At 37.3% G+C, this 19,840-nt stretch overlaps 1 protein-coding gene and 1 long non-coding RNA gene across 9 annotated transcripts in view; one reads left to right on the top strand and one right to left on the bottom strand.

The window, feature by feature from the left end:
- The window catches only part of LOC120325876 (uncharacterized), an 85,893-nt gene extending 70,897 nt beyond the window's left edge, over window positions 1-14,996 (bottom strand). For all 8 annotated transcript variants that reach the window (XM_078112136.1, XM_078112135.1, XM_078112133.1 and 5 more), the window contains exons 1-2: window positions 14,846-14,996; window positions 11,597-11,712 (exon numbers count right to left, since the gene is read on the bottom strand). In XM_078112136.1, coding sequence (XP_077968262.1) covers window positions 11,597-11,712; window positions 14,846-14,933 — 204 coding nt within the window. In that variant the 5' untranslated portion in view covers window positions 14,934-14,996. The remainder of the gene's footprint in view (window positions 1-11,596; window positions 11,713-14,845) is intronic.
- On the top strand, window positions 1,329-2,458 carry LOC120341586 (uncharacterized). The gene is made up of 3 exons (XR_013475246.1): window positions 1,329-1,402; window positions 1,511-1,595; window positions 2,174-2,458. It is a non-coding gene; the product is annotated as an uncharacterized LOC120341586 (long non-coding RNA).
- Window positions 14,997-19,840: the final 4,844 nt, after the last annotated feature.

Raw genomic sequence — 19,840 nt, forward strand, 5'->3', positions numbered from 1 at the left:
AAATAGTTTTGTTTGTTGCAGTTATGGATACGAGAGTGTGTAAACAAGTGGAAGTATAGTGGTAAGGTGCTTTGGTGCCGGAGACGTCGTGTGAAGAAGGAAGAGCCTAAGGACCCAACCTGACGTTAACAGGTAAAAAATAATAAAATTTAACCCTTTCCGTGCGGTGGGCACGTACACATACCCACAACAAAAGTCGCAAGATTGTGGCGGGTACGTTGATGTACTCCACTGTTTTATTTAGCAATCGGTCGCAAACTGTTGGTCTAGTTTTTCCGGGTTTTAGTTTATTGATAAGAAGTCTTCTTCGAGATTAACATAAGCGACGGTAAATCTCGCTTTCGTTTACGACAGGAATTTTATTAGCGGCGGAACGAGGGAGTGTTTTCGAAATTCATGCAAATTTCGGTGTTTTTTGGGTGGTAATAGAAGACATATTATCCCTTCCATCTACCAAAGTATTTTGAGTTGGATCACAAAATTGCTACAGCAATATTATGCTATTGTTTGCCAACCACGAAGCGGTAACAGTAAAGGATTTAGCGAATATTTCTATTTTTTATCAAGGTTTGAAGTTTCAACTCCCAAGAAAAAAAATGCCTTTTTTCTATCCGGTTTGTGACTCAGACCACCACTTTTGAAAAAAAAATTTTTTTTTTAATCGCCAATTGCAAGCTCTTTAAATAAGCTTTCCAACGAGCCGTCAGTGGGCAGCAGAGGATCATTAGTTCTTTGGTTAGTCGATCGATTAGTTGTGGGGGTACAAATGCATAAAATCGGCGTAGCAAATACGATTATTTAATAAAAAATAAAAATCGCATGGAAAGGGTTAATTGGCGATTGAAAATAATCGACAAAATAAATAAATGTGGAAGTAAATAGTATTGCTAGTTAGACAAAATATGTACAAAAAGAAACTAGTATATTAGAAAATTTTAGTCCATCATTGAAAACATGAATGCAGTAAACACTTTACGGTATCGGTACCCAAGCAAACAGCATATGGAAAAGGCATCAATTTAGTAAGTTGCAATATCATTAAAATTTTGAAATTGGTGAGTATACTGGCACTTGACAAAGACATAAAGGATAGCTAAGTATTTGTACACAATCTGAGACCAAAATTATGGATCGTGGGTGAAGTGACCCACCGGTATAGACTACCGGTATGGTTTGGATCCAAGATAACCCGTCTGAGCCTGATGTTGGCAAGATGAATAGTTTGGTTATTGTATGAGTGGCACATGGCTATGCACTGATACGGTGGGGGAAATAACAAGTTCAAGATTTACAGAGTCTCTATCTATTTCAGTTACTGTGGACTGTGGGTGAAGTCAAGTGTTGACAATGACAAGGGGTGGAGGGTGTCAGCACATCAAACAGATGTGGTGACCCGAGACAGGTAAGATGAAAGCATGACCTTCTTATATTTTATTTTAAAAGAGACATATGTGCTTTCACGTAAACTTTGTGGAATACTATTCCATATTATGACACCTTTGTATTTCAGGGAATTTTGAGATTTGCTCAGTGAAAAGCGAGGTACAAAAAAATTGGACTTGGTTGAAGAGCGAGTGTTGTGTTCATGCACAGAGGTAAGCGAAACAAAATAATTGTCGAAAGCTGTGGGCAAGTGGTTGTTTTGAAATTGGTGCATAACTTTGGAGATCTCTAGAGTGTGAATGTCAGATAGTTTTAACACCCTTGTTTTATGGTATAGGGTGTTTAGGTTTGTACGAATAGATGCTCTAGAGAGGGTTCTAACAGCTTTATTCTGTAAGATCTCCAATTTATGAATGTTAGTTTGCGCTGCTGAAACCCAAGCAGTTATGGCATATTGTATGTGGGATTGAAAAAGAGCAAAGTAGACAGTTCGCAGGGTGGCATCCTGGACATAATGTCTGAGTTTTCCCAATATCCCAACCGATCTCGACAATTTCTTATGTAATTCGATAGTATGGGTGTTCCATTTTAAATTATTATCTATATGGAGCCTGAGATATTTATAGGATTGGACGACTTCCAAGGCAACCCCCCTAATTTTGATTAGGATGTTGGCATGTGTTGTTAGCGATTTTCGGCTGAAAAACCATGACTTTAGATTTTTCGACATTTACAGTAAGTTTGTTGCATAACATCCACTCATATATTTTATTTATTTCTGAGTTTACAGTGTGTTGGAGTGTGGTCAAGTCTTTTCCACTAGCAAGCAGGCAGGCATCATCGGCGAAGAGCTTGGTTAGAAGATTAGAGCAGTTCGACAAGTCATTTACAGAGAGTAAAAAATCCAAAGGCCCGATAATTGAACCCTGGACAATTCCGCACTGAATGGGCAACATTGGGGACTTATGAGAACCTAATTCAACAAATTGAAAACGATCACTCAGGTAATTAGCTAGTAGTTTGCTTACATTACCTCTGAAACCATAGTGTTGCAACTTTTGAATAAGAATTTTGTGGTCCACCGTGTCAAAGGCTTTCTTTAGATCAAGGAAAAGCACAGCAGACAAACTCACATTTATCTATTTTGTCATAAATATATGATGTTAAGTCTAGGATGGCATGGCTAGTAGAGTGGTCGGGTTGGAATCCGAATTGGCATTTATTGATCAAGTTGAATTTGGTACAAAAAATTAGCATTCTCTTGTATATTAACTTTTCCAGAATAAGACCAATTGAAGATAGAATAGAAATTGGCCAATAATTAGAGGGATTATTTTTGTTGCCGCTTTTGAAGATTGGTATAACCCTGGCAATCTTTAATGAGGAGGGGAAAATACCATAATTGAATGATAAAGTAAAAAAGTGACTCAATTCTGGAAAAATAATATCTGCGACTATTTTCAAGAAAAACGGGGAAATACCATCATGTCCAACTGCTTTGCCCTTTTTCAGGTTCAATATTATTTGGTGAACCTCGGAAGGTGTCGTTTGCTCCAGAAAAAAAGAGTGCTGTGAGGGAGCACTCAAGAAAGCTTTGAAAGATTTCTTGCTATGTGGAATATTGTCAGCAAGTTTCTTTCCTACAGATGAAAAGAATTTATTGAATTCTCGGATATTCTGGCGGGGTCGGAAACTGTGGCACCATTTTCAAGCTCCAATTCAGAGACGATGGATTCATTTTTGGACCTAACTCTAATAATGTCATTGATAGTTTTCCAAGTGTGCTTCACATCCCCTCTGTTGTTTTCAAGGATATTATGGTAATACATTTGTTTTGATTTTCTCTGCAAGTGCGTCAAAATGTTCTTGTATTTTTTGAAGTGGAGACGCTGGGATGAGGTTCCCTTTAAGATTTTTTTCTAAACATATTGTTTTTATGTTTGATGGACTGTCGAATTCCTTTAGTAATCCACGGTTTAGAGTAAAGTTTATTTTCTCTACGCGAAAATGGTCTTAATGGAGCATGTTTATTAATCAACCATTTGAAGTGACTAAGAAAAAGATCGAATGAGCTATTGAAGTTTTCCTCATGTATGCTAATACTAGTATAATTGTTACAGATCGACTCAACCTCCAATCTGAACAGGTCAACACAAAATTTAGTCATGTCACGTTTCATGCGAGTGTTTGTCTTTATATTGCCAGTAGTTGCTGATATTGTGCACATTACGGGAAAGTGGTCAGTGAGATCACTGAGCAAAATAAATGATGAAGTGCAGAAATTTACGGTATTGGTGTAAATATGGTCTATAAGGGTGTGAGAGGTCGAGGTAACTCTGGTTGGTTTGGTAATGAGCGGGCATATAAAATTAGTCATGAGCATGTCTAAATACTTGGTAGTGAGATTGTTAAGAGAATCAAGAAGATTTATATTGAAATCACCTAATATTATAAATTGCTTTTTAGCCATTGTCAGCTTCTCAAATAGACAGGACATTGCTGTGGTGAACGCTGGAATATTATTCTTGGGATGCCTATATATTACACCAACAACAAGATTTTGAATTTTTGAGGTTGGTTGGAAGTTCTTTAATTCAATCCAAATGTCTTCGCAGTTAGGAAATCCTAAGCCGAGTTCAGAGCATGCATGATAATTTAAATTGCTATCAATATAAAAACCAACACCGTCTGCTCGAGTTGGGGGTGGAGCATGTATGAAGGTGTACCCAGGGATATTAACATTCGCAACACTGTCACTTATGATCCTGGTCTCGCTTAAGGCGATGATTTGAGGTGGAGTACAAAAATTGGAAATCAATTCAACTAAATTATCAGAATATTTAGGTAATGATCTAATATTAAGGTGCAAAATGATGAACTCTGAAGGTAGAAAACTTGACGTTACCCTGTTGATATCAGATATTTCAAGATATTGACTTGGGGTAGAAGAAATTTCAGGGTGAAAGTTGATAGATTCCCAGTTTGGGTTGGGATCACTGTTTAGGTCATAGATAGGTGATGATAATGGATACAATTTTAAAGAACAGGTAATAGATTGTGATCAAATAGGCTAGTGCGATAGGGGGAATGTTATAGCTTGAAATTTTATAAAAGATACTGAAGGTTCTTAAATAGGTCATAAGGGGAATTAATAATATACTTAAGTATAGCAGTGGAAAAATCATTGGACTTATCTTATTTTATCCAGATCGTCTTCATCAGTTATGGACAGAGTGTTCGTGTCTTTGTTCTTTTTAATCAATATCTTGCCATTTGATGGCCACAGGAAGGCGTAACCACATCGCTTCTTGAGGACCTTCGCTTGGTAAAATAAGTTTTTATTTCTTTCGGTTAGGTTTTCAACCACGAACACCTTTGACAAGTCTCTTATAGATGTTGTATTGCTAGAGGTTTTGATCAATTTCGATTTTTGAGTATCTTGGCTCGAATTTTGCGGTTTGTGAATTTCGCTACAATTGGTTTATGGATGTTGGTATTCCTTGTTGGACAGCGGTGTGTTACGGAGATGTCTGAAGGCTTTATGTCTACATGGATAATTTTTCCGATTTGTGTTACTAGTTCATCAGTATCTTCATTTTCGGTTGATGGAATGCCATGAAATTCTAGGTTATCCATCCTAGATCGACGTTCATGTTCTTCTATTTTTTCTGTGACATAAAATAACTCATCTTCAAGATCGTAAACTAACTCTTCGAGATCTCGTATTTTTTTGCTATAAAGAGTAAGTTTCTCATCTGTAACTTTTTGCTTTGCAATAACTTCGTCATATTTCTCAGATTGGAAGCTTTGTGATTCTCTGATAGAAGCAAGGTCTTGTTTAATTTCTGTTCCTCCATGCATTCTTTTAGACCTGGACTCATTGGTAGGTATTCTGATGAAAAGTTTGCAGAGCTGAAGTTTTCTGTTAAGCATTTGGCAATTAGGGATGGTAACTGGTTCATGATGTTTATTTGTATTGCCTCCTGTAGGTTTATCTGGAAGTTAGAGTGTCCCTTCTGTTGTTGCAATACAGATCCAATTGGTGAAAGGCCTGGATCGGGAAGACTTCTACTCATGCGTTGCTTAGGCTTTGGTTTGGTGGTATTATTGATCGAAGCCATGTTGTTGTGGATGTTTGAGATATACGCTGGAATTGATGTTAAAATAGGCAGCGAAGAATCAAGTTAGACTATTCTGCTAGTTTAGGTTAGATTTAAAACCTCAATCAAATAGCGAATAATGAGCTATGACGCAAATACACAACACTGAGCTGACCAGCGTTGCATAGCAAATTTGGATATTTTAAATTAGAGTGATATCTTTCATAATAAGGCTATTGTGTAATTTAAATTTCAAAGTAAACCGTTGTTGCGTTTTTACTGTGATGCACTCCAAATGTTGCCTTTACTGCAAAACTACATTTTCCAGGATACCGCTATATTGATGATTACTGTACTATTTCTTTGTTAAGTTTTACAAATGAGTGATAAACATAAAAGAAAAATATCATCTGTTCAATTTTTTTTGGTTGGTTTTAACGAAATAAAGGGCCAAACGAAATGCGTTATTTGTCTAAAAGTTTCATCGGAAGAAGCTTGAGCTTAAGCATTATTAAGCCACAATTTCAAAAGCTCGTTGAAGGAAAGCAATCGCATTCTTCACCCTGATTAAATATGTGATTAGTTTCAGTGTTATTAATAAATTTTCAAATTTAATACCGGTAAATTTGTGGGTTGTCCGAAATCGAATAATATTTTGATTCGAATCGAATATTTTCGAACCGAATATTATTGCACAATCCTAAATCTGTCTCTATCATGCAATAAACGCCTGCCCTTAGATGTTGTGGTAACGTATGCGCAGTTACATCTTACTTACTGCTGGTATTTTGCAATACAATGTTTTCAGATTTATGAAAGGAGATTGCACGCTTGTATGAACTGGTAAAAAAAAATGAAGAACTCCAAAATTTGGTTCTCGAAAACAGTTGAGTGTTAAGAGTAAAAATTGCACAATTCAAAAACGTCATTACCGAATATAACTTTTAAGTTATGATGACCATGCATGAAATGGCTGATCACGTGCCGCTGGGCGGGCATTAGGAAATAGGAATGACATGTTTATCACAAAATGAAGGCGAGAGAAATATCGGGAAACCAATAAGCTGGGAGCGAGAGTGGTCTAAGCTGGAAGCGCCGCCGCTTGCCCGATGAAAAATGTCCTGCAAAGGTGGTTTCCGCTTTATGTGCTTAATCTTAACGATTCGAAAATTACCGAAAAACGATTCGAATAATTTGCGATTCGATTTCAAATATTTGATTCGCTTGGACAGCCCTACCGGTAATTATACCTTGGGGTCACGAGTGCTTATGATACCTAATAATTTTTAGTTTACTACAAGTTTTAAATTAAAAAGCAAATCTGTTAGGTCGATATGCTAACTTTCAACTGTCTATTGCAATGATTCCCAACTCGTGGTTCGCGACAGATCCACCCTTAGGACTAGGTTGCTCCCATCGGAGTGGTTATCGTGCTTAAGCCGATTTATTACAATGGTAAATTTGGTTATAACTTGAGCTCAAAATATTTACCTAGTTCTTTAAGCTGATCTGTGGACAGCAAGGCTAAACACAAAGATTGTTCCTTTAAAATAGGCTAGTCTCCTCATACTCGACGCTGACTTCTCACCCTTCCCCCTAACTGTTAATTTCCTATTCTACGCGGTGAGCAAGGATTATCATCCCCGGTGATGTTCAAGTCAAGAAACGAAACTGACTTGTTGAGCTCATGCCTAGCTTTCGATGCGCTGTGATTAAAAATAACGCGTCCAGCAGATAAAAAAAAACGCTGTCAGCACAGAAAATAAATTAACATTTGTAGTTTTTCCTAATGTTTTTTTGTGACTGATGCTGCCTAGTTCAAAAGAATTTGTTATTACACTTTGCATGCCATAGATGAAATATGTGATTATGACGTCATAAGGACTAAAATATGTGATTATGACGTCATAAAGGGTTGCCGTCTTCGGCGCGCAAAATTTATATAGGTGGAAAAAGGTTGGGAAACACTGGTCTATCAGAATCACTTAAGAGAAATTCAAAGATAAAATCTCTTCGCGACACACAAATAAAGATTCACAGTCTGGTATAGATATATCTAAAAATCATTTAATCGAATTTGAATTTACCGTATATGCTCGCGAATAGGCCAAGTTTAAAACTCAAAAAAAAAAAGTTGCCAAACTAAGGGACCGTCTTATTCTTGCATAACTCAGATTGCACCAAAAAAGCTTCAAACCATACCAAGTTCTCACGATAAAAAGCGTGCACGCACACACACACACACGCTTGTGAAAGTGGATTGTCTTATCATACAGCTGATGGCTTGTACAGTCTGTGATTGGTTGTTTAACACGTGACGCTTGTACAGGCTGTGATTGTTTGTTTTCGCTTGTGTTTCTTTTACATAACAGCAACAGTGTCGATTTACGGCCAGGTGTTACGTGGTGAAAACTTTATTATTTGGTGCACTATCGCCATAGAGGCAATTTACCTTCACGATATGTTATCCGTTGAGGGGCGGTGATAAGGACTCTTATCGAAATTAACCGCGTTGTGGACGACCAAAGGATATTGTTTTATGCTGACTCAGGGACTTTCTTAACTCTTTGAACTCTGACGTCTCTGAGCGAAGTTACTCGCTCACTCTGAAGGTTCGCGGCGCCGTATTGGTCGAACAATAGAATAAGTCTAAATACTGGCTATTTGACACGCTTACAACTTTTTATCAAATTTAGGTAGCACGTTGTGTGACATTTCAATCGAAAGAAAATTTTATCGTGCATTCAGAATGTATTTTCCCTTCTGAAATACATTTTGTCAAAAACAATAAAATTGACTCTAATCTAACAGTGATTTTTCTGCATGTAAGTGAGTTATGGCTCCAAATTTTGTTACTTTGGTACAAAATATACTGCCAATAATTGATGTTCATAAAGAGTTCCTCATAAGCTTTTTGTTGATATTCGAGTTAATATCGTGGCTGCCGTATAACCAATTTTATATTTCAATATTCAATTGTGTATCATTGTGTCGGGTGAACAACTTCGATAAGCGGCCATGGCACACTGATTACGCAGCTACGCAAAAGCCGATCACGTGACTAAAGTCATGAAGATGTTGATGCGTACGTTCGAAATGTATTGCATGGCAGAATGCGCAAGATAACTTTCACGACGACGTTCTCAGCGAGGCATCGGTTGCCGAGTTTCGATATGATATTAACCCGATATGATTGAAGCACTGACGTCGAGTAACGCATGCAGTAATGGTGAAGTGAGGGGAAGTTTATATCGTCATATAAAATTTCTGTGGAAAATGTTTTATTCGTCCATCAGTGTATGTGTATAAACCGAAAAATGCCAGCACTAATAACAGATGCGTCGCATGCCGCAAAATTTACAAAATTGCAAGAAAGGCCAATCCTGCCGCTAAAGACAAAGAGTTGCCCAAACAATGCAAGACGACGTTCAAATGCAGATACTGCGATGAATACTTATGCATGGGGAATGAAACCAATAATCATTGGTATGATTGGCATAACAAAGTGCAATATCGGGTTTAGAGTGTGTAGCAGTCTTTTATCCACATAATATTTTCTTATTCTTATACATTTTCTTCTTTTGCATGTTCTTAATTTTTTCGCATTTTTTTTTAATAAAATCACAATCTGGTTCATATTTTGTATGTGTTTATCGGGGCTGGAGTCAATTTCAAAGTCTAGGGCGAACTTTGAATGAGTGACATCGGGTTAATTAATTGTTTTCCGTGCACATTTAAATAATAACATCTTGCCGTTAAGTGATTGCGGGTATCGATACGCCCAGTTGCATTTGCGTAACTTACGCAAAGTCGTGTGTGACGAGACGAAACATTACGTCGATAAAAACGTCAGGTTGACGTATAGCGACGCAGTCAAAGCTACAATTTTACTGAAACATCGTATATTAGAGTACCGATATTTACAGTATAATTAGTCTCAATAACAAGCTTTCATGCAATATAAAATTTATTTAAATACTCATTGTCATTACGACGCATGAAAAGCAATATAGACTTTATTAACATGAATTTACAAGTAAGAGTTACGAGTAAGAATCTACGGCCGTCGCTAACAAACAGAAATGATAAACGTTAGAAATATTTGTGTTACAGCAATTTTGTTTTCTTTCTGCGCCTTTCTTGAGCCGTCTGGCGTGTTCAGATTCGTAACGATTTATAAGAATGTGTTAATACAGCGTTAGTTCTTTCCTTGAAACGGACAAGGAACGAAATTAATTGTCGTTGTGGCGATCAAAGGAAATTGTTTTATGCTGATTCAGGAACTCTATTTTAATCTCCCGACAGGTCGACACAATCACGATGCATTGAAAAGCAATATAGACTTTATTAACATAAATTAACAAGTAAGAGTTACGGGTAATAATCCACCTACGGCCCGCGCTAACATGCAGAAACGATAAACGTGAGAAATGTTTGGGTAATTGGGTTACAGTAATTTTGTTCTCTTCCTACGTTTTTCTTGAGGCGACCGGCGTGTCACGATTCGTAGGACCGGCTTATGTGCGATTTTTTATAAAATCGTTGTTTTAAGGCTGTTTTTAGGGAGTCGGCCTATTCTCGATATAGGCGTAATCTCGAGTAAATACGGTAATCTCTGGATAATTCTGAATCCGAAAAAAGTGAAACAACAATTTGACATGGAACACCAGGATTCGGGTAAAATCATCAAAGGCTAGGTCGAATCCAACGTCGCGGAACGCTTGTGCGAGAGAAGCGGAATATACAAGAATTTTGCTGTTAATGCAAAAGCTTTATCTCCCATGTCTGCACCACATAGGTTAGAATTCCAGCAAATATGGTTATGTAATGCAAAATTGGGTTACAAAAGCATATCTTAAATCTTATGATATCTTACTATCATTCTTATCTACAATGAATTATAGTTGCAAGGGAACAAGAGCGGAAACTAGTCAATTGTGATTATGTTATTGACAATGAAACAACACAAAAGAGAAAGAAACCTCCCATCCCATGGGAACAGAATTAGTTGCATTGTAGATATTCCTTACAAACAGTACCTCGAGCGACTGACTTGAAACAGAATATTTATACCATTACATATTTTAATCATTCTACCACATCGGATCATGTCATTCCAACCAGGAATCCCCAGCAGAGAAGGGGAAACAAAAACAATTAGCTCTGTTATTTACAATGTAGGAACTACTCAAGATACCCTTCTTTCAACATTAAGCAAACCAGTATGTACAAATCACTTCAATATTATTAAAGTGATTAATTCAATTTCCTGAAAAATATTTGGGTTGACACCCAGATAGTTACTCAACCACTGAATTAGTCAGCTCACAATTACATTTTTTACACTAAGACACATAATTAGAGTTGTATAAGTAATGGTTTGAAATTTTAAGTTGCCTGTGAATAAATATTTTGCGATTGATTTTCCTAAAAATGGTTAAAATAATATGAAAACAAAAAATAATTAGATAATAGTTCTTGAATCCAACAAGACAACAAACCTTCCAAATGATTTTAGCTGACAAGGCTAAGTTGGAGTTTAGCAAACTCTCAAAAGCCATGTACGTATAAAGTCAAATGTGGACCTCAAACATAGGGGCACGGCCCACAAGGAGGGCGTAGAAAATTCTTTTGAGGGAAGCTACAGTAATTAAAAATAGAAATATTTGTTGATTTGATCTTGCCCGACCTATTTTGGAAATTTACTTTTCTTTATTCTAGATATTTACGTTGCATCATTGCATTACACATTGTATTTCAATGTGTTTTTTAAATAAAACATACTTTCGTTGACTTTTTGCTTATGTTTGCAAATGAAAATCCAATTAAAAAATATGCTTAACATTATAAGCTCCACACCCTCCTGGGTAGCAATATTTATGTCATCGCGATTATATATAAACATTAAAAAAATATATGCTTCAAAACGAGGTTCGGCCCTGATTCTCCCAGACCATTACTATCTGTTATTTGTAGCTTATTTTAAGCTAGTTATTTTTGAGGTGGGACGCAAGACTTGACAAATTCTGAAAAGCTTAAAAAGTTTGAGAACCACTGGCATAGAACATACTGAAAAACACATACAGTGGGTGATCATTGTAAAAAATACTTACATTATTGATCGACCAGTACCTAGGCCTGGTGGGTGTTGCACCAATACCAATGCTGTCCATTTTCACAGTATAATTTGTTGCAAATATGCTCTCATCATCCTGCACCTTGATGATATCTTAGAATAAGAATAAATTAGATTATAGATATAACCAGAACAAAGTTATACAAATATAAATATGACTTTCTTATAAAAATTCCCCACAAAAAGATGTTTATTTACCAATTAGTTTAAATATGTAGTTCAGAATGATATAAGATACAATAGGCAAGAAATTTTTTTTATTGGCTTAAACCAGGGGTCCCCAAAGTGGGAAAAACGCTCCCCCTGATGGAGTTTACGAAAACTGTGGGGCGCTGACTCCGAATTGGACAATTGAGGGGCGCTAGCGACAAGTTGGCAGTTAACAAATGTTCGTTTTTTTGTAATATCGATTTTCGATTCATGAGCTGGCAACGTCTCCCTTGCTGAATTCAGACCTCATGGAGAAACAGTAATTCAAAACTTGGCGCTGGATAATATCATGGTGTTTGCAATTGTTTTCGCCCCTGCTAGGATTGGCCAACAGGGTGGCTTCATTACTGTCTTTAAAGAAGCAACCTCAAATGTGCTGTCAATTCATTGCGTAATTCATCAAAAACGTCACAAGAATATTAGCGGTCATCTTATCATTGGACACGGAAATGGACGGATAAAATGGTTTAATATTTTTGGATGATAGTCGCTCACTTAAATATTTATGCAATGAGAATGATGAAGCATTTGGGCACTAAATACTGCACACCAAAGTAATCTGGCTTTCTGATTTTGTTGGCAAAAAATTCAAGAGCTGGAAATGCACGCTCAGCCCCAACCAACGTAGGTTTGATTGTATCAGTGCGTCATACAACTTTTCCATGTTTTCTGGCCTCTCCATCCCTAATGGGTTTTGTGGATGTTCAAGCATTTTGAAACTTTGCCAATAGTTAGTTCTGTGAGTATGATTCTACCTGAAACAAACATGGTCTGGTTCTAATCATATAAAATTATGAGAGCAAATTAGTACCTGACCAACAGAGAAGCAATCATTCTTCCCTGTCTTATTGGAGGGCTATATAAAAAAAAATCTTCAATAGACTGCTAACAATAGAACTAACAATAACAATAGGGTTGACTTATTAGCCGGAAAATACGGTAATATGAATAAAGCAACAACATCATAAATTTTGCTCTAGCACAGCAACAGATAAGAAACGCTATTTTAGACATTGTAAATGGCAAAAAAATTTGAGTAAACATTATGCAAAGTTGAAAGATTCAAAAACTATTAATAAAATAATCAATGTAGCTATTAACCAGTCGATTGTGCACTCGATGTAGCTTCTCATCCATTCGTTTGAGTTATTTCGGCGCCATACTTTTTTTATCCCGTATATATACAGTGTCGCATCTAGGAGGGGTTTTCGGGGTCGAAAGAAAAATTAAGCAGTACGTCCGCAACCTAAATTTTTGTTTGAAAAGCGGGAATATAAAATACTGAAAATAAAACCGTAAACAATAGAAGTTTTGTTGAGGCCTGTGACAGTCTAAAAACGCTTTTCTAGGCATTGAAAATCGCAAAATTTCGCTTGCACACATTATGGTTGGTCAGCGTTTAGAAATATATCATAGCTAAAATAGAAACAAGGTTAATTGTGGGCGGGATTAACCTTTTTATCCTTTACTTTAAAACTGCCATCGAAAATGTTCGTGTGAACATTAGTCAAGGTTGAGAACGCGACTTTTTTCCGGTTTGTGATGATTAATCTAAAGCTATTTCAATACCATGTTGTACTGAAATAAAAATTACTCCGTGAAATTTTACAGCAGATTTATGGATTTTTCGGAATGTTTTATCTTTAAAAATAATCGGAGTGGCAGCATTGCGGTTGAGAGGAGTCAGTGTTACAAGTACATCTCAAATTTGTCGATTTCGCAAAAAAACGGATCCAGAAAACAATTTATAATCGGACACTGGCAGTTTATCACACATGTCCGCGGAATGCCGTGGTGTTTTGGAATGGCTATTGCTTCGCCGACGCAACCACAGGTTAAATTGAAGACAATTAAATAGGGATGGGCAATGTACAATAATTTACCGTAATATTCTAGAATAGTTAAATCGAATCCAGAATACCGAATCCTATCCTATTTTCATACTTATTCGAATAGTGGGAATTTTCCACAATGCTGGATTTAGATGTTAAAAATTTTAAATATATCATTTTTATGAACTTTTATTCAGTGCGAGCAAGACTTGTAAAACCAAGTTCCCGTAATAGCGATTTCGTACTTGGTTAATAGGTGATAACATCTGAAGACGAATTCATTTCCTATGATTATTATCGTTATATGGCATCATCTACCCAGATTTGGCCCTACTCAAACTCAATATGTTTTGCCAAAGACACTCGATTAAACGTGCGTCTTTCTATCTATCAATAATGAGTCTGCGGCGTGAGGTGTACTTTGCCGTCTTCTTGTCCTAAATATGCCGATTGAGATTACCATGTTTGATGTTTACAGATTTTACGGGTTCTTTGCGAGCAGGCGCAAGTTTAATTAAACGAGAGAGATTTACACACGAAAAAAATATTGTCTTTAATTAATAAATTAGAAAACTGAAAAATGGGAAGTTTTCATTTTGACGTAAGAAGCTAGTTACGTTAAACACAATTAATTTAATATATATGGACAATTTAGAATCTCGTAGTTGTCATGGATTGTATATTTTACGCGAAAGAAAAATCATTATACGCTGAAAAGGCGGCTCTTTCAACAAGCCCGTAATCACCGGAACTGTTACAGACGGCAATGGGAATTTCGAATTATGAAAACCCTCCTTTTCAAAAATCCTGGCTGCGCGCCTGTATATATAAATATATATATACGGTATATAAACTTAGAATGTAAAGCATGTCCAATCGATTACTTGTAATTGCACTAAAATAAATTGTATTCAAGGGGATTTTTCTAATGGCGATATCTTGAAAATAATCTTAAATGCAGAAACGGCAGTCAATATTTTAGGAACAGCTCTAATGTGACAAGTTAGCAAGGTTGCAAAAATATGAATCAAAACTAATTATAAGATTGGGATAACTGCACAACATGACAGGATGTTTTTGCATATGAAACAGAAACTAAAATCAGGCATTCTCTGTCTCATCCATGATAATATAATAAAACATCAAAATAATTCAAAACTCAATTTGCAAAAAAATAGACTTACCAGCAATCACCGGTGTCAATGCACTTAAGCAAAATGCTATAAGTAGATTGAAAAAATGTGAATACCACCAAGAATTACAAATAGACATTGTATCAAGATTAAGAAAGGAAGTCACTCTCTAAGTCTAGGTTCTAATCTAGTCCTGAACTAAAATCAAATTTATCACAATTATATATATACCCAAACTTTATTGGCCACAGGCCCGAGTTAGAATCGAAGGGATGTTCGCGGGCCGGAAGAGCATAGTGCCCAAAAGTGCATGTCGGTTTAGCTTGGGTTCAGTGGATCCACCACTGCTGCTATTTATCCAAAAATGTCTGTTTTTGTTTGTGTCTTGACATCTTTCAAGTTTTTGTATATATGGTTCTAAACTAAATTACTGCTCTATGTAATCCTAATACCGGTACGAAAAATTGAGATACCGCTTCATTTGAAGTGTTAAGATAAACATGTGCTTAAACTGTGATAATGACGTAAAACTTGGCGTTATCTAGAACGCAAATAGGTAAAAACAAAATCTGTTGCACACTATTTCACTTAAGCTCGGTGGGCCATTTTAAATCGTTATGTGGGCCGGATTTGGCCTGTGGTTTGGAACCCTCGTGCCAAAGAAATTTCAACACCAAACAGAATTCTTACTGAGATTTTAGAATATAATATTTTGAACACAATTTTTTTTTGTTTCCATGTTTCGGCTTTTTAGGTTAAATCCTATTCCCCCAATATATATGAAGAGTATAATAAAATCCAAACAACTGAACAAATACAAATTAATACCAATACATCATCAATATATTCCAATATATGTTCACAGGAGTTGAGTTCATCCACATGTAATCCAATCAATAGTTGTATATCCGTTATTATTTATACATAATTTACAGTTAATGGTTTATTTTATTTAGAATGCAACAAAAAACACAACAAGAATACAAAAATTAGACAGAGAATAAGGAAAATATCAAGCTTTTATATAGGGATGGGCAATGTAGAATAATTTACTATTCTAGAATATTCTAGAATAGTTAAATAGAATCCAGAATACCGAATCCTATTCTATTTTCATACTTATTCAAATAGTGGGAATTTCCACATTGCTGGATTTAGATGTTGTAAAATTGCAAATGTATTACTTACTATGAATGTATTATTTATTTGTAAATGTCCTGAACATTGGATTTCATTTGATACTAAACAGGCATTTCCCAGGACAATAAAATTGAGGAATATTACAATCTTTTTTGCCTCCAATTGTTCCAAATGTATGTAATCTCTAAATACTAATAAATACTGATATCCTAAATTAAGACACGCTTTACACACTTTAATGGACCTTTCCCCGACCTTTGACCCTCGGAAAATTCTCCCTATACTTTACCATTGCAAAATTGTCAAGGCTATTTTAAGAGTACTTTTGCGAGTTGGCGTCTGTAAAATGGGGTATGTGTTTCAAACCATCATTATGATTCATCGCATACAACAATCTGTTTTTTAAAAGTACCGGTAACGAATTTCAGGCTAGTCTATCACAGCCTAATTTTTATGACTGCAATTAAATTAAAACTCCTAGAAAGACAGAGTGATCATTGAATTATCTGATTTTTATTTAAGTTCCCAAAACACAACTGAAAACTAACGAATAGAGTTCAAAAACGCGAAAACGAGGTAATGTTTACAATCACGCTTGAAAATCTGTCTGAGTGGGAAAAGTGTCAGAGCGGATGCGAAATGGGGGCATTGTTCCGTCACTTTTTGCATCTTGCTGATGGGCCAATGTCACGAAGTAAACAAGGAAGTCCATGCTCGGGGAAAGGTCCATAGTAAGTGATATGTCCCAAAAGATTCACTATCACCCTAAAATACAGTGACTCAGTGTACTGTAAAGTGCTATATTGTGCACAGTGTTTTAATATTATTTTATATGTACAGTAACACATAATTTCATTTCAATCTTCTTTTCCAACATGTATCCTTTCAGTAACACAACATTATGGCACTTGTGCCATGCCTTGACCTTTGCACCCCTCCACCTGTACATGGCAATGAGCTTCCTGTCTGCCGGTACTCTGGTACTAGACTAGCCTTGTGCACTGAACAATCTGCTTTAACTATTATTAACCTGTAATTTACAGATAAAACAGTAGTTTACTGCAGTTAGGATTATATTCTTTGTTACTGATAATAAAAGCTCAGTTCTACACCCGTTGGTCTGTTCTTAGTCAAGCCAGGCTATCTGTCAGGAAGCAATCAAGCAAGCACAGCCCTGAACTTATTAATGGCGACGAGGTGAAACGGAGGAACAGACACTATAGTAACCCATCTCAGACATCACAACAGATAATCCTGACTGTAGTTTTGAATTGGAACAATGGCTACTGAACAATTTGAATCACCATCCAGGTCAATCCCCAAAGATGCACACCACGAATTTGCATGACGCATTCTGTGACTTTGTCAACCAGTTTCATTAGGAATATGAGGCTATTGCGAGGGATCCCCCTCAAGGCACGGAGGACACAAATGCATGGGTCCAGATCAACAAAAGAAAAATATTTCTTGGCCGATTCGCATCTCGCAACTTTCAAAAAGACTTTAAAGACACTGTCGCAGAGACTGATCGCTCGCTTCTCACATTCACAAACCTCATTGCAAGAATGAAGGCCAGATATGAGCCCACTCGCAACTATACCTTGGCCAATCATGAGTTTCATAGCTCAAATCAAAATCAGGACGAGAGCTTCAATAACTTTGTCCATAGTTTGCAGCATGAAGCTCGATCTTGCAAATTCAGCTGCAGCAATGAAGGCTGCGACATCCCAGATATCATGGTACGCGACCAAAATATAGTTGGAACGAGACATGATGACATTAGAAGGAATGCTCTAAAAAATCAGTGGGGGCTTAGGAACCTGATAGAAAATGGGCGCAAGATAGAGGCTGCATCCCACACAGCACAACGCCTCCTGGAAAACTCGACAACCGAGGAAGACTGCACCAGCATATCCAGGATGAGACCAGGGAAATACTCTCGTAGAACAAAGAAATCCAAAGCTGATTCAGGACCAAAACATCCTCTTTCCCAGTGCACCACATGTTCTTCGAAGACATGTCAGGGTGGAAAAACATCAGGCACGCCATTCAAACTGCTTTGCTTGTGGTAGAAAAGGCCACTTCAAAGGGTCAAAAATATGTAGAGGGAAACCAGCAGCAAGAGCACACAGGGTAAAGCCAAGAACTAGATCCTCAGAGCCACATTCGGAAACTGACAGCTCCTCTGAGAATGAAACAGAGGAAGAAAGCAGTCCACCCAGCTCCAAAGAAGGAGTGCGCAGAATGAGACGCATACATAGAGTCCAATGTAAGAAGGGGGCATCAAAGAACAGCCGTTCGAAGAAGCCTGCCTTCACCCCAGCCAATTCGCACGAAACAGGATCTATTCGCAACATAGCAAAACCTCGATACAGAGTGGAGATAATTGTAGCCGAGAGACGCATCAAAGGTTTCGCGGACACGGGAGCAGACATCAATGTGATGTCAGAGACTTTTGCATCCAAACTGAAACTGCCTCTGTGCAAAACAAAGATCATCAAATCATCAAATTCAACAACTGCACAAAGGAATGTTCAGGCAAATTACGAGCTGTAAGAAAGCTCCATTCATCTGAATCAGACATTTTTGCAAAATACCCAGAGGTTTTCATGGGTGTGGGGGAACACTGATCGATCATGAAGTGCATTTCTATATGAACAATAAAATACCTCCTGTTGCCCAGGCAGCGCGTCCAATTCGATTTCATCTCCGGGAGAGATTCCAACAGGCTATTGTACAAATGGAAGAACAAGGAATCATCGAAGAGCACAGCGGTCCAGCACCTTGGGTCTCAAACCCGGTGCTCACACCAAAAGACAATGGTAATATCAGAGTAACCATAGATCTTAGAGCTGTAAACAAAGCAATTAAAGCAACAAACATCCCAATTCCGCGGGTGGAAGACATCAAAGCCAAGCTGTCTGGGTGTGCAGTTTTCAGCAAACTAGACTTCAAATCAGCCTTCCACCAACTTCTCTTAGATGAGAGTTCACGCATTGCAACAGTATTCCATGCTGGACAGCGTCTGATGCGATACAGAAAACTAACAATGGGAGCTAAACCGGCATCAGGCGAATTAACTAAAGCGCTGATCCCAGTCTTCGCTAACATCAAGTGTGTACATATCATGTTATAGTTGCAGGCAAAGATAAAAAAGAGCACGACAAATCCTTGCACGAAGCGCTCAATAAAATACATCAAGTTGGCATGACACTCAACTCAGACAAATGCATTTTTCGCAAACCAGAAATCCCGTTCTGGGGCATGATCGTTACAAAAAATGGGGTTCGGCCAGACCCAGTCAAAGTGGAGTCACTTAAAAAAGCAACAAAACCCCAGTCAAAAGATGAAGTCATGTCCTTCTTGTGCTTTGTACCAGCATTTGGTGACTTCATTCCACACTTGTCAAGCAAGACCACACATCTGCGCAGCCTAACAAAGAAACACAAAGAATTTAGGTAGTCATCACAATGCAACAAAGAATTCAAAGCTCTAAAACAATCTTTGCAAGCAGACACAGAGCTAAGATATTTTGACATAAATTCCTTAACCTTCGTGTTCGTGGATGCCCATACATCTGGCATCTCAGCTATCCTCGCCCAAGGAAAAAGCATCCAGGAATCCAAAGCAGTAGCGTTTGCAAACCGTGCAACTAAGCCGGAAGAACAACGCTAGCTACCCTCAACTCGATCTCGAAGCACTAGCTGTTGATTTTGCTTTGCGACGATTCCGCAACTATATCGCTGGAGGCCCACCAGTGAAAATCATCACAGACCATAAGCCACTGGTCAGCATTTTTAGCAATTCGCGCAAAGGCTCAATCAGAACCGACAGAATCAAAATGAGACATCAAGACATACTGTACGAAGTTCAATGGGAGCCAGGCAAGCACAATCCAGCAGATTA

The sequence above is a fragment of the Styela clava genome, chromosome 4 (genome assembly GCF_964204865.1).
Source record: "Styela clava chromosome 4, kaStyClav1.hap1.2, whole genome shotgun sequence".
NCBI classification, from domain to species: domain Eukaryota; kingdom Metazoa; phylum Chordata; class Ascidiacea; order Stolidobranchia; family Styelidae; genus Styela; species Styela clava.